Raw genomic sequence first — 13,933 nt, 5'->3', positions numbered from 1 at the left:
ATTAAAGCATACTTGTTAACTGCAGTTTCTGAAATTTGATAAACGGAAAAAATTGTGTTCGTTCTTTGATTATTTCTGCAAGTTGAAAGGTTCAATTCAGTAGGAGAAAGCCCAAGCAACAGTTTGCTGCCACCAACAAAGATCTATGATGAACTAAATGGCGTCCGCCTCAGCTATTTACTATTAGTTATTGTTCTCGCAAGTATTTAAAGCATATGTTCGCACAAAAATGCTAAAGCAGGCAAAATTACAAATTGTTATCGCATATTGGATAACCAGCAGGGTTTGAACGCGAGTGCTATTTACAGAGTTTGGCTAAAATCAAACAAAATTTACTCCGCGAGTAGCAAAGACATGAGAACTCATTATCCGAAGAGTTGCACAAGCGTAACATCATTAATCATTTTGAGCAAGGCACAAATCATTTGAAGCCCAACAACATTTTACTTTCCAACTCGAATGGAAGTCAAGATAATACATAGAAAGATTCATCTACAGTCAAAATTGCCTCAGTGACAGTCGAGGAAGGAATTGAACTGTGCGTCATCCTTCAGCTACTCGCCACAACTGAAGTCCAATCTTCAGGCCTCACCTCCTTTGTTTGTCAAACTGAACCGGTACCATTCACGCTGCCACCTCATTTGGTGCAGCTTTTGTTTCTTGCTTCTCGTTATTTTGAATGCCAAAAGTCCAGCCAGGGAAGTCGGAGTCACTAAACAGCGAGGGGGGTATTACTTGGTAAAAAGCAAGTGGAACCTGTTTAATTCGTCGGCGGATCTGCAAGACCATCAATTCAAAGACAATCACAACTTGGGGTCAAAACCATTGGTCATGCTTGGGGAATAGAGATCTAATCAGAACTACCCCAAATGCAAACCAAAGGGTCAATATTCAAAGGTATTACATCCAATAACCAACATTTGTCATGAAATATCAATGATGCTCCGTCCCAAATTATATCAAAGTGTTCTTCATAGGGTGAACAAATAATAATCATGGTTAATTCCTCGAAAATACCTCGCACAAGAACGGAAATCATATATGAGACAAACAAGAGATGGATTGAAAACTGACCTCATCTCTAAAAACTGTGGCATAAGATCCAGAAGCAAAATCTGCAACAGTGACTTCAGATGTTTTGGCTCTAACCGTAAGATCATTTTCAAGTGAAGCCACAAATCTGACAATGAAATTAAGATCATTGTAATAGGAGGCAATAAAATAAAAATAATAATAAATGTTGACTACCTGGAGACTGCTGGAGAGTAGTGATGTCGGAGGGTTTCAATTTCCCATAATGAACTTCCTGCAGCAAAATACAACAAATCCATCAGACTGATAATCCTGTATTAGTTATGATTCAGGATAGAACTTACTCATGGCATTTGACTTTGCAGGATCACTTTCGTTATCATCAAATGGATCTGTACCAATTTTCTTGCTCACGGCTGGATCCCTTGACTCCTCAATAGAGCCAGGATTTTCCATAGGTACATCATTGTTTTCCTCACCTAGAGGCTAAATAAAGAAAAAAGTATAATAAGAATCACAAAAGCATAGAGAAGAAAAAGCTAAGAAAACAATCTTACAGTGATAAATTTTATTTGAAAAGTAGCAATGGTTTGTGATATTTAGGATCGAACATAAGATGTTATAATTAAATTAAAACAGATATGTGCACATATTGATCTGATTATTGAAAATGCTGATGGAAGCATAAAATTCTTGAGAGGGACCTTCAAGAGAGATACCTGATGAACTAAAAAATTAATTGATGGATGCCTGCGCAATAGATTGTGAATTAAAGCAATAATAATCAATTCCCCAGATGGTGGTACAGACAGAGCCAATCTGCTAAACTTTTTTGCAAAAGCAGCAGCGAGGTATGCTGGAAAATAAGACGATTTGAGACAGGTATCCAGGAGCTGCAAAACATGGTATTGGATGTCAGAAAATACTGTAATGAGACGTGTAAAAGTAAAAGCCCTTCTTGATTCATTGTTGGACTTGAAAAATCGAACTGTATCTTTTGGAAAACTTACATGGAAAAATGAAGCTCGAAATTTTGTCATAAAAACAGCTGGTGTTAACAATGCATAAAGTTTTTCATAGAACTTGGGATATTCCACGCCACATTGTGTCATAAGAATGAAAAGACCATTAAGTGCCATCACACTAATCACACCTCCAATGTCATACGATCTAGTTAAGAAGTCACTGCAACAGCAAAGTAACATGTAAGGCTTCCTAAGTGAGGGCTCACTTTAAACAACAATTAAGTATTTAGCATGTCTCACCACAGGATAGAAGGGTTTGTCATATATGGGATAATGCTCTGGTGAAGTGATGCGAGAACCTGTAAGCAAGCATTTTGGTCAAATCACCATAAAATCACCATAAAACATTTTGAATGCAAAAATGTAGTCTACAAAATCCATTACAAAAGCAATGTTTAGGGAATAAAAGGCAGGTACAATTTATTTATTCAATTATTTTAAGCCAAATAAGAGTTACTCTATTTTAATTTTTCATATAAATTTTAACAAGGAAATTTCAATTTTCATCTGTATAATATCATATCAAAATGATATCTATCCCTTAGAAACAATACCTATTTTTTACTTGAAATACTTTCTTTCTTCCAATAACGATAAAAGAGAAACTAAAAATAAAAAAGTAAGCTAATATAATAATTTAAACAATTTTTTAGAAAAAAAATATATATTTGGAATCATTCCAAGGGTATCTATAATTACCAAAATCAAGCATGTCATATGGAAGGTTGGATAGAATTGTAGTAGTTAAAAAGTTTAGGTATGAATTGGAAGTGAAACGATGGATGAATTTTTAAAAAAAAAAGGAAAAAGTTTACAATAAATTTGTTAATTAACAATTTATTTTCCTACTGCATCACTGTTAGGCATACTAAAAATCTCTGCAACAATTGGCATCAACTGAAAAATAATAATATAGATGTTTTGTAAGGCATACCATAATCAAAATATTAACCTTAGGTTTGGCCAAGTCATATCTATTTGCAGATTCAGGTATATGAATTTAAAAGCCTTAAAAAAAAACAGAAAATTTGGTAACAGATGGAATTAAATAAACAAAAAAAATAAGAAGAAATATTAGGGCCTCAAACTAAGTTACCTGCTTGTACACATCAACAGGAAGTGGTAATCTAAGAAAGGAAATCCAAGCCTTGCTGAATCTTAACCTAATTTTTTTAGAAATATGACTTATGGATGGGACCTGCAGCAGCAGTAAAACGTGAGGTCAAGTTAGAACATCGAGGCCTCATTTATTCAAGCTGAAGCATATACAACAACTAAATTAGCATATGATTCTCAGATGGTTAATGGATAATCAGACTGAGAGAACCGTGAATCCTTATGACAAGCAACAGCACTGTGAGAACAAATTAATGTGCATTTCTATACAAGAACTCGACATCATTCAAATAAAAGAATCGCATCACCAAAATTTTGTACAACCAGCAAGAATGATTCAATGGTGCCAAAATTTGGGGAAAAGGACGGTGGGACTAGATATCATTTGCAAAGACCAAAAAATAGTATAAATAAAGTTAATTGGAAAGTAAGAGTCTAAATACCAATATCCTGAAAAGAAGAGAACTTAATATCCATGAGTAGAACTTAAATAGAGAAACACGGCATCAATAAAATCAAGTCAATTTTTGATATCCCATTTCATTACACTGGAAATCAACTAATCTAATTCTATTTTTCTCCTCCAAAAGAAACCAAAGAAAAGATTAAACCTACAGCAATTAAAGTTACTAAACAAAGTTCTACAATATCTGATGATTGTATAACAGTGACATTTACCAGAATAAAAACTGTACAGAGGCAATTCATATAGCATTTTCAGAAATTATATCAACTAGATATGGTAGTGGCAAATATCTGTGTGCATATATAAAGAAAAAACCAAAGAAAATGTTCTCCATATTGTATGACAAATAACAATCTTTCTATTTCCCAATAACACATTAAATTCATTGAGATGAAACTTAGAATTTTTCCCATAACCTATGGGAAGAACGTAAAATAATTTTCATCTTTACATTACTCCGTTCCTCCTTTCATCCAAAAAAATAAAAAACAAAATTGTTATGTGATATCACATATTAAAATACAATCTGAGCTCATACACTTACATTTTTGTTAGCTTTCTTTAACCCATGTGGCTCTGTATCCGAAATCAGATCATTACTAAAAATATTTTCTGGCTCCTCGAATGAAAGACCTACAACAATATTCACAATTACAAGTAAAGACACTTGCGCAAAAACAGAATTAACAGGGATAGATGAGCAATAGGTACAAGCAAAATAACAAAATTTGGATTCCTAAATCTTGAATGCCAATGGCTAGACTAGTGCTAGTAATAAGGGCAGTTCGGTGCACGAAACTCCCGCCAATGCGGGATCGGGGAAGCATATATTGTACACAGCCTTACCCTACTTTGCAAGAGGCAGACTCGAACTCGTGACCTCTAGATCACACAACAACAACTTTACCATTGCACTAAGGCTTCCCTCTGCTACACTAGTACTAGTGAAAAAAAAAGGGAGTCCGATGTACGAAACTCCTGCCAATGTGGGAAGGTCTATTGTTCGTAGCCTTAACTGCTTTGCAAGAGGTGGTTTCTGAGACTTGAACCCATGACCTTCAGGAGCTGTAACTTTACCATTGCACCACTACTACGCTAGTATTAGAAAGGAAAGGAAACTGTTTCTACTTGCTAAATAAGATATAATAAATGCATTCAAGAAGCATTGAAGAGATTGAGTCACAGGACAAAATAGCTGAAGGACAAGGGCAAGATCAAGGAGAAACACAATTCAACATGAGGGATTGGTGGAACTAACAACCCAGCCCAATATGAAAATAGGCTGATTTAGGCCAGCAACATTTTCTATCTCGTTCAATATCTACAGTTGAAGGGGAGCCTTGGCGCAACGGTAAAGTTGTTACCATGTGACCAAAAGATCACGGATTCAAATCTTGGAAATAGCCTCTTGCAAAAAGCAAGGTAAGGCTGCGTACAATGGATCCTTCCCCGGGACCCGCATGGCAGGAGTTTTGTGCACCGGGCTGCTCTTTTTTTTTCAATATCTGCAGTTCATCTATTAGTCCATGTTCAAATCTATCATCAACCAAGAACAGCTGACTGGCATTCCTAAAACTCCATCTGATCAGGGCAATCCCTATAGCAACATCAAACCCTGCAAGGGGCCAACCTAGAGTCTTCATGTCACTATGGATCCACCATAAGTAAGATCTTAATGGCCACTCTAGGAGGCTTTCAACTTGACAGGGAAGGACTGAGAAGGCTAAAAATAGTGTGAATTCATATAGCTCCATCTGTTCAGTGGGTGATCCCAGCATCAAACACTGCAAGAGGCCAACCTAGAGTTTTCATGCCTCCTACAGGTCCATCCTAAAAAAGATCTTAATGACCACTTCATGGGACTTACAGAAGGCATTCAATTTAACAGGGAAGGACCGAAAAAGCTAAAGGTAAGCTGCAGGAGTTGGATGGAGCAACGAACTACTAGAAGGTTATTCTCAGCTAGGGACACACAAATGAGAATTTGATCAATTTAGAAAGTTTGAGATTCTGTGATAAGTTAACAGAGCAAGCAATCATATTAATTTCTCAGTTCACAGGCTTAGAAAAATAAGCCTGATAGTGACGATTTTTGGAAAAATATTTGGCATCTAGCAATTTCTCATGTGCCTAGGGGTTAACCTAGCTGTTGGTTCAATTATGTAAATGGCTGTGACCTATGAATAATTAGTTATAAAACAGAGAAATGGGTCTATTGACAGTGATATTTGAAATTGAATTCCCATAAATAGCTGAGTTATGCAATTGAATTGTCATTGTCAGTGTGTGATACTGTGAAGCATCATATATTTTTTGGACTGATACCATCATGAACTATGATTAAAACTATATGGTAGTCTTGCAAGCTGTGATTAATGTGAAAATTGATTGTGGTATTGAAATAAATCTTAATCATGAATTTCAAATACATTTTAAAATACACTTTGTTTATTTATAGAATTTTACGAACAAGAATCAGACCCGATGGAACCCTCACCTACAGGTAGATAAGATAATGTTCCTGATAAACTTGTTATGATCCACTCTAACATCAAACTACACCTTACAGCTTTTTTTTATATATAAAAAAAACTGATGGAATGCTAAAAAATTGTCAGTAGAAGCAGAGCTTAGGAATCACATTGTACACCTTCGAAATAGGCAACCCTTTTTTAAGATTCAAGATTCGGAATACATCCATTGCCTGTGTATTTTCATTATTCATCTCCAAAGAATGAAAAAGACAGTCCTTGAATGGATTAACAAGTCATGCAGACAGCATTTACATGACTTCCAAGGCATGCACAAGGCATACGCTCAAATTGCTATTTTAAACTAGAACCTCCAGTCAATACAAACAACTTATATGCGGATACAAAAAATTTCACTCATGCCGTGAAGCAAATAGCACTACTATAATCATCTTGTGAAAAACTTCAGGTTTATTCTAACAAAAAAAAAAGAAATTAACTTTTTTCAAAAACCACACCCTTGCCTAGACATGTTTGCAACGACTGTACTAATAAAAGCTCAAGCATTTCAGTTTCTAACAATTATCTATAGATAAAAGGATGAGGTTTTCCTGACCATATAACATAAAAACATTTTTATTCCAAGTATTAGTCCAGCAAAAATAAACTGACGTGATAAGAGGAGACTATAACAATCAGATATAATTTTTATAGCAAACTGCTGAAAGCAAATTATCCTTATGCAAAATGGCTTGATGCATCAACTTAAGATCAATCATCAAATGGATAACCAAAAAATGTTACCTGTGGCCATGAAAAAAATAATAGAATACATTTGTATACATGCCAACATAAAACTTCATTGACTGATAAAAGAGATAGGCACTTACCCAATTCACTCCAAGTCTCATAACTTTGTTCTTTCTCAAGTTCTAATGGAGGGAATTGAGACAACAAGTTGTATATAATATGAACAGCAAAGTCTACCTTACTGCAAATAACAAAAATAAAAAGGAATATTAGCTACTACATAGAATGTGATAGTAACTGCAAGATATTATCGTTCAAAAAATAAAATAAATGCAGGATGAACAAAATCACTTCCAGAAATGAAATACAAAGATGACAATGAAGAATTGACAAAGGGTAAACGAAATTAGTAAGCTTCGTATTGAAATTTCTTATGTGTTGGAGTGCAATTACCCAAAAGATGTCAGAATAATATTATCTACAACCTTAAAGATAAATACTCTTCCACAGTCAATGCTATTAAACATAACAAAAGATTCAAAGATTGCAGAAAACTACAAGAACAATACAGAACGAGATCATCAATGATGACATAAATAGGAGATATATTGCAGCTTATACTGAAACTAGTAGCTCTCATGCATCTGTTAACATCAAAAGAAGCCACAGCCGGAGAATAGCTGGAGTGGATGAGTAGATGGCTAGTTAGGCTGCAGTGCCATTTGTTAACCACCTCTCGGGAACTTCTTGGCACAGGAGCATGCTCTGAGATGTAATGTTGTGATTAGACCAACCAAGAAATTCCAACCATGTTCCTCTCACATTGAGATATCCTTTCTCAACCAAATTACAGTAGTAGAAAATGCAAACTGTGTTTTTGATCCAGAGAGAGAGAGAGAGAGACCCATTAATTTTCCCTTTGTGCTGTGAGTTATTCATATAGCCTATCACTTAGCGGCATAAAGACTTGGTTGTTGTTGTGAGTTATCAAAATAATACAAAACATAACTATGTCCCTTCGATGAAGAATTGCCCCTGCCCATATCTTTTTTTGCAGTATTACAATTTTACTAAGAGATACAGACTATGGCAAGTAGGTGGGCCAGATGGAATAAACATTGCTTCATGATGATGATTATGATGACACAGAATCCAGCATAGGTCTTTAAGATTTTAGAGCTTACCCAGCTTTAGATAGATCTTCATCATCGTGTAAACTGACATTTCCAAATTCTGTTGGAAAAGAATTTGTAAGCAAAAAATGATATGAACATACAAATTGGTGTGAACTTCCTTGACAATGAGATAGTAAATTGCAATTACCGCTCATAATTCTTGATTCCAAGTTCTTAATAATCTTCTCCATGCATGTATAGGTAAAATATCTGCAGAAAAAATGATAAATTTTAATTTGCCCCAAAGCAGTCTAAATATGTGATAGTTATGAATCAACAGAAAGTATATGAATTTTCAATCATTGGAACAAATAAGAAAGGAGAAACAGTAATTAAGATATACGAACAAGAAGGGAAGTGTATACTGTCACTCAATGTGAACATTTAAAAAAAACAAATATGTAGACCAATTAAAATCGCTAAATAACAAGCTACAAGTTCAATTGTTACAACATGAAAACAAGTGCAAATCATCACCATCAATATCAAGAACAGGCAAATAATAACCAAAAGGAGGAAAATAACTCTTAATAAATGTACTTTTGACTGTATCTTAAAATTTGTTCCATTTCTCTAATTTTCTTTCAGTACTGGAATAGGGACAGAAAAACTCAAGATAGTAAAGAACCTTGAAAAAAATGTCTTCAAAATATTGTTTCTCATGAGGACCAAGACAAATTTCAAATGACAACCAAAATGAATATGGTCGGTCAGTAACTAAGAGGTTGGTTGACAGACCATTTGGATGATAAGGGAGCGTTTGGTTTGTTTGCATTTTCATTTTCATTTTCCAGAAAACCACATTTTCCAGATTTTTGGAAAGTGACTTTTCTGCATTTTCCATTTTTTTAGAAAATGCTCTCTTTTTCTAGAAAATGAACGTGGAAAATGCAAACCAAACGCATTTTCCATTTTCTCAGAAAATGAAAATAGAAAACACGTGGACAATACAAACCAAACGCTCTCTAAATTTTTCAGCAGTATTGAGGTGAGCACAAACAAAAGTGTCGGCATTGTTGTTGTCTTAACTATATATACAACAATATGAATACATCTTGCAAAATAAGCACGAATGATTATCGTTTATGCTTTTTGAATCTCTAAACAGATGATACATGGTAAAATTCTAATATATGTGGACTTCAGACAACAAATAAGAACAATCATCAGCAAAGCTTAAAGGCTATACCATACCGAATATCTATGTACTTGAAATACTTCGATCCAAGCAAGTCTATTAAAGGGTCAACAGCTGATGTAGAACTTACCTGCAGAGAATTTGAAATTCTAAAAATTAAAAAAGGCTATGTTGGTTAAAAGAGTTTCAAATGATGCAGCTTTGTCAGACAAAAAATGATGAAACTTGAAAATTGGGCACTAGTTAGCACAAACAGTAGACATAGACCAAACTACAGCATAAGAAGTGAACCGTGACAATGTTTGTATGCTTGATTTGACAATCAAAATTCATTCACGATTTAAGAAACCTACCATCACAATGCACGCTAAGAACAAAGTACTACTTAAGTATAATCAAGTTTTTATCAATCAAACTCCAAAAAAACAACCAAATTTTTTATCTTCAAAATACTATAAGAATTATCTTCCAAATTATTCCTTTTCTTGGAATATCACTTGCATGATCTAAGGTATATGTTATTTGGTAAGGCGATACTCAGTAGAATCTTCTGACAATAACCAAAAAACAATCTCATGCTTATTTCTGCTGCTAATTATGGTAAGAATTTCTATTTCAGGCATACCAAACTGAAACTACGATAAGTTCTGCAGGTGAACTTATATTTCCACTCAGAAGCCTCCAGCCTAACTGGATTGAGATGTCTGCAGATAGATTAATCAAGAGAACAGAGGTTATTCAATGTTTCACGTGTGGCATTTGCATGACCAAACCCAGCAAAAACATAGTCAAATGACAAATACCAAGCAAGGAATGATGCAACTTTAGAAATATAACTAGATAAATATTAGAAAAACAGGGAGAACTACCAACTTTCTGATAATTAATCTTACTATGCGCTCAAAGGGACTATAAATTATCTGAGTAATATACAGTTAAAATCAATTTTCAGAAGTGAAGTAGATCAGGGAAACCGACTTACAATTCCATGCAGAAACCTGTTATAAACACCAAGCTGGAATCTTCCGTCCTTTCCCAACTTGACAAAATTCATTATTGCCTCCAAAGCAACATCCTGATGTGAGTCCGCAACAGGAAAAAATCAGACCAAACGCGTTGGCTTCTATACAAGCACTATTTACGTAATCCATATCGAAAAAAGGTGATTACCCTAACGGCGTCTGCAGATTGTTCTGACACGGCAATCTCAATAAGCTTGTCCACGAAATCATCCAACCTCTGCCTTATCCAGACCTTATAAACCGACTCGGGGTCTTTCTCCTCTCCATCAAATGTGCGTGTCTCGGAGCGCTTGCGCAAGACGGACGAGGAGGATGGAATCTCTCGGAGAAGTGGGAGGAAGAAGGACTGCAGCGATACGAGGGACTCGATGGCGAGGTCGAGGGGAGCTGCAGGGGAGAGGAAGGAGATGAGGACGGGTAGGTTGTTGATGTGAGCGCGGGAGGAGAGGAGCTGATGGCCGAGGGCTTTGACGTCGTCAAGCGATAGGGAACCACCGCTACTCGAATTCTCTTTCTTGGATTTCTTCTTCTTCGTGCTCTCGCTCGCTTGGGGCTTCGTCCGCTTCTTCGACGTAAGAACGGGAGCCATGGCCGACGGGAAGAGAAGGAGCACGAGCACCGCGGAAAACCGAAGTTGGGTTTTTTGTTAGGGTTCTACGATACGCTTTGAAGTAATATTGTAGACTGGGTCGTCCCGGCCGCCGGTTTTTTATCACCGGTTCAGTAACTACCCTCATATTTATCACATCCATTTAAAATAAAAATCCTTTAAAATAAAAAATAATATTTAATCCCTTTTCATCAAAAGTCCAATTTAAATAAATTTATAAAAGATAATTATATTCTTATCCTTTTAATTTTATTTTTTTATAATTTAAAAATAAAGTATATTAAATTGATATAGAAAATAATTATATATATTTTCGAGCCTATTTTTTTAATTGTATCCATGTTGTTGTATAGGAGAAATATATATATATAATAAAATAATTTTTTATCCTAAATTATATATTTTTAATAGAAAAATTGGTATGAATGATCTTAGATCTATGATTGATATTGATGCGTTCACTCTCGATGTTTTACAAAACAAAATTTGTCAGTTTAGAATTAAACGTTATCAATGTTATCCTTTTTAATGGTCAAAGTCAATCATGAGAGACTCATGTATATATATGAAAAAATAAAAAAGCTCGAAGAGAAATTTACCTTAGAAAAGAAAATTATACTCTCTGTTTTGAGAAAACCTTATATAATAATTATTGGAAGAAAAAAATAATTATTAGACACAACCTAAGTGACCAAAATATATATTTTAAACTATTTAATTTTATTTTATTTATTTATATAATTAAATATTAATCTTTATATATTATTGAAGATTACATATATTTTATTAATTTTAATTAGTAGAAATTTTAAATTATCTAGAATTAGTTTCTATATCAATAAAAGAAACAGAAGTAAATATAATTATCAATAATTTTTTTTTCTGAAGATTATAAAAAAAAAAGGTAAAATACTAAAATATTACATGATTATATTTTATAATTTTTTTTACATTTGAGTTTGATGAAAGGAGAGTTAAATATTATTTTTAAAATAAAAGGTAAAATAGTAAAATATTACAATAGAAAATACAAAGATTAAAGGTATTTTTCACTTTATTAATTAAATAAATAACATGTCAATTGATCACTAGCTTCAACATTTTGATATCATTAAATTACTTCTTTAAATTCATAAATCCTTTTTAATTTCTTTCTTCCATTCCAAAGTGTTGTAGTGGCTATCCTGGCGATTTTTTTTATAAAAAAAATATTTTATTAAAAAGTGAAAAATTATATATTTTTTTCCCATTAATACCGCGTACTGTAATTGTTCTTATTTGAAATCAACTTAAAATAATATTTCTCTCATAATTTCTCTCACCTCATATTTTATTTCTCATCATATTATTTTTTCTATAACAATCTTTTGACTTATGATATGTGTTCAAGTTACAAGAGTGGATCATTCGTCAGCAATTGAAGCCCACAAAGCCCATATTTAACGAGACATTGATACGATCACTGCCGCAATACAAAATTTATGCTTTGGACGGTAGAAAGCCGTCGTTCCGCTTTATAATGAGTGCTAGGGTTTCTTGTTCTATCTATAAATACCTACTTAATCCTTCAGTATCGTCGTACAACTCGATTTCGTGTCCTAACTTGTTCTGCAAACTAGGGTTTCCGGCTCGGCTTCCTTCGTTCTCGTAGTCGTTATCCTTTATGGCAAGCGAAGTTTTCTCATCATTCAGGTGCAAAGATTTCGTTGTTCTTTTTTTTCCGACTTCATAAATTCGCTATTTTTTCCGTTTGATGATATGGAAGATCGATTGAAGTTATCTAGTGGATGTGATGATCCTTTCCCCAAATGATCGACTGTGAACACAGTGAGCGTCTTAATCTTTTCTGCTCTATTTTGAGTAGAAAAACCAAGCCAGGATTCTGATCCCTCTTCCTAATGCTTCTCCGTCTTTTAATGTTTTTCTCCGATGTCCAGATAATTATAAGATTATGGTGAGATGATGAGCCTTTCCCCAGATGATCGACTGTGAACATGCTGAGCGCTATTTTTCTTCTCCTTTGAGGAGATCAAGCCAGGACTCTGATCACCATATACTTTAAATGAATGAAAATCTTTTCAAATTCGATCTTTTTTTTAAACAAATGTTTGTGTAAATTGTCGATGATCGTCATTCAAACCGAACATCCGCCTTGATTGTTTATAGCAATGTCATTGGGCGTAAGTCTTTCTTTTTTTTTTTTGAAAATTGCACACGTTCATTTAATTTGGTCTCTTTAGACAATAAGACAAAGGACACTATTTGGTGACGGAGGATATTTTTCCGGGTGAAAATATCCTCTATTCGTTGGAGCAAACAAATCATGTTTGTATATTCCAGAGTAAACGTCACATAAAGAGTCTTGGGATGTTGATGGATCTTCCTTGGTTTCCTAGGAGTGAGTTCCTCCCTCTTGAGACGGTCTCATATTCCATCGCCTGGAATAGCAGCGTCGCTGCCATTACTTCTCGGGATTGGCCATGAGACATATATTTCTATCAAGACTCTTTTGTTCTTGGGTTTAAAATAGATTAAGTTTTGCTAAGCTTTTGATGAAACATCCAAGATTTGATTTTCCTTGCCCCTTTAAATTTCTATATTTCTAACCAATTCATACATGCACTATTTTTTCTTTGATGCTTTTGTCTCTGTTTTGTTATTGTCCACCTTGGAAAGATAAAGCCGAGGTAGGCAACAACCAAAATTGATGGAAGAGGTTGTTCTCTAATTTTTGATTCAGTTTAATTTCTCGGTTGTTTGTTCTTGTTCTATGTTCGACAGGGTCTGTAGCAGTGCCTCCATCAGAAGATGAAGGCTTTTGTTAATCAATTCCCTTCTGTTCTCGCTGAGTGCAATATGGAATATTGCTAGTGTCTCACCACCGCCCTCATCTGATGCATGTAGCGTCCATGTCGCCACTCAAATTTCCTGTTATTCTAATAACTACTTACTTGAGTGTATTTTCGAGTGATTTCAAAAAAGTTGTTCTATTTTTCTTTTGACAATTGATTGTTAAATCCTCCATCAATCTAAATGTTCTACTAGAGCAATACACTCTTTTTCCCACCAATTTTACTCAGTTTTTGTGTGTTGCAATAAGTTGATTGTAATGGTAACTATGTTAAACA

General features: G+C 34.3%; 1 protein-coding gene, 1 long non-coding RNA gene, 1 other non-coding gene and 1 pseudogene across 3 annotated transcripts; 3 read left to right on the top strand and 1 right to left on the bottom strand.

The window, feature by feature from the left end:
- Window positions 1-344: 344 nt before the first annotated feature.
- On the bottom strand, window positions 345-10,860 carry LOC121967626 (protein NUCLEOLAR COMPLEX ASSOCIATED 4-like). Its single transcript, XM_042517956.1, has 15 exons — window positions 10,344-10,860; window positions 10,156-10,248; window positions 9,230-9,303; window positions 8,184-8,245; window positions 8,045-8,093; window positions 7,001-7,101; window positions 4,184-4,272; window positions 3,154-3,255; window positions 2,298-2,356; window positions 2,043-2,217; window positions 1,752-1,925; window positions 1,377-1,518; window positions 1,249-1,306; window positions 1,075-1,180; window positions 345-777 (listed from the first exon to the last, which is right to left on the bottom strand). The coding sequence occupies exons 1-15, from the start codon at window positions 10,782-10,784 to the stop codon at window positions 625-627; spliced, it is 1,878 nt and encodes a 625-aa protein (XP_042373890.1). The 5' UTR covers window positions 10,785-10,860; the 3' UTR covers window positions 345-624.
- Window positions 10,861-12,303: 1,443 nt separating this feature from the next.
- On the top strand, window positions 12,304-13,933 carry LOC121967625. Its single transcript, XR_006107813.1, has 2 exons — window positions 12,304-12,497; window positions 13,587-13,933. It is a non-coding gene; the product is annotated as an uncharacterized LOC121967625 (long non-coding RNA).
- Window positions 12,589-12,696, top strand: LOC121968963 (annotated as a pseudogene).
- Window positions 12,759-12,856, top strand: LOC121968961. Its single transcript, XR_006108466.1, has one exon. It is a non-coding gene; the product is annotated as a small nucleolar RNA Z103 (small nucleolar RNA).

This window comes from Zingiber officinale, chromosome 3B (assembly GCF_018446385.1).
Source record: "Zingiber officinale cultivar Zhangliang chromosome 3B, Zo_v1.1, whole genome shotgun sequence".
In the NCBI taxonomy this organism is placed as follows: Eukaryota; Viridiplantae; Streptophyta; class Magnoliopsida; order Zingiberales; family Zingiberaceae; genus Zingiber; species Zingiber officinale.
The sequence above is the reverse complement of the archived record's forward strand: the minus strand, read 5'-3'. Positions and strand labels throughout refer to the sequence as shown.

Bases quoted from the DNA above. Each gene is read 5' to 3' on its own strand.
- LOC121967626 (XM_042517956.1), bottom strand. From the start codon at position 10,784: ATGGCTCCCGTTCTTACGTCGAAGAAGCGGACGAAGCCCCAAGCGAGC. The intron at 1,926-2,042 runs GTAAGTTTTCCA...CATGTTTTGCAG, and splicing joins TTCGAGCTTCATTTTTCCAT to CTCCTGGATACCTGTCTCAA. The intron at 1,307-1,376 runs GTAAGTTCTATC...ATTTTGCTGCAG, and splicing joins TGCAAAGTCAAATGCCATGA to GAAGTTCATTATGGGAAATT.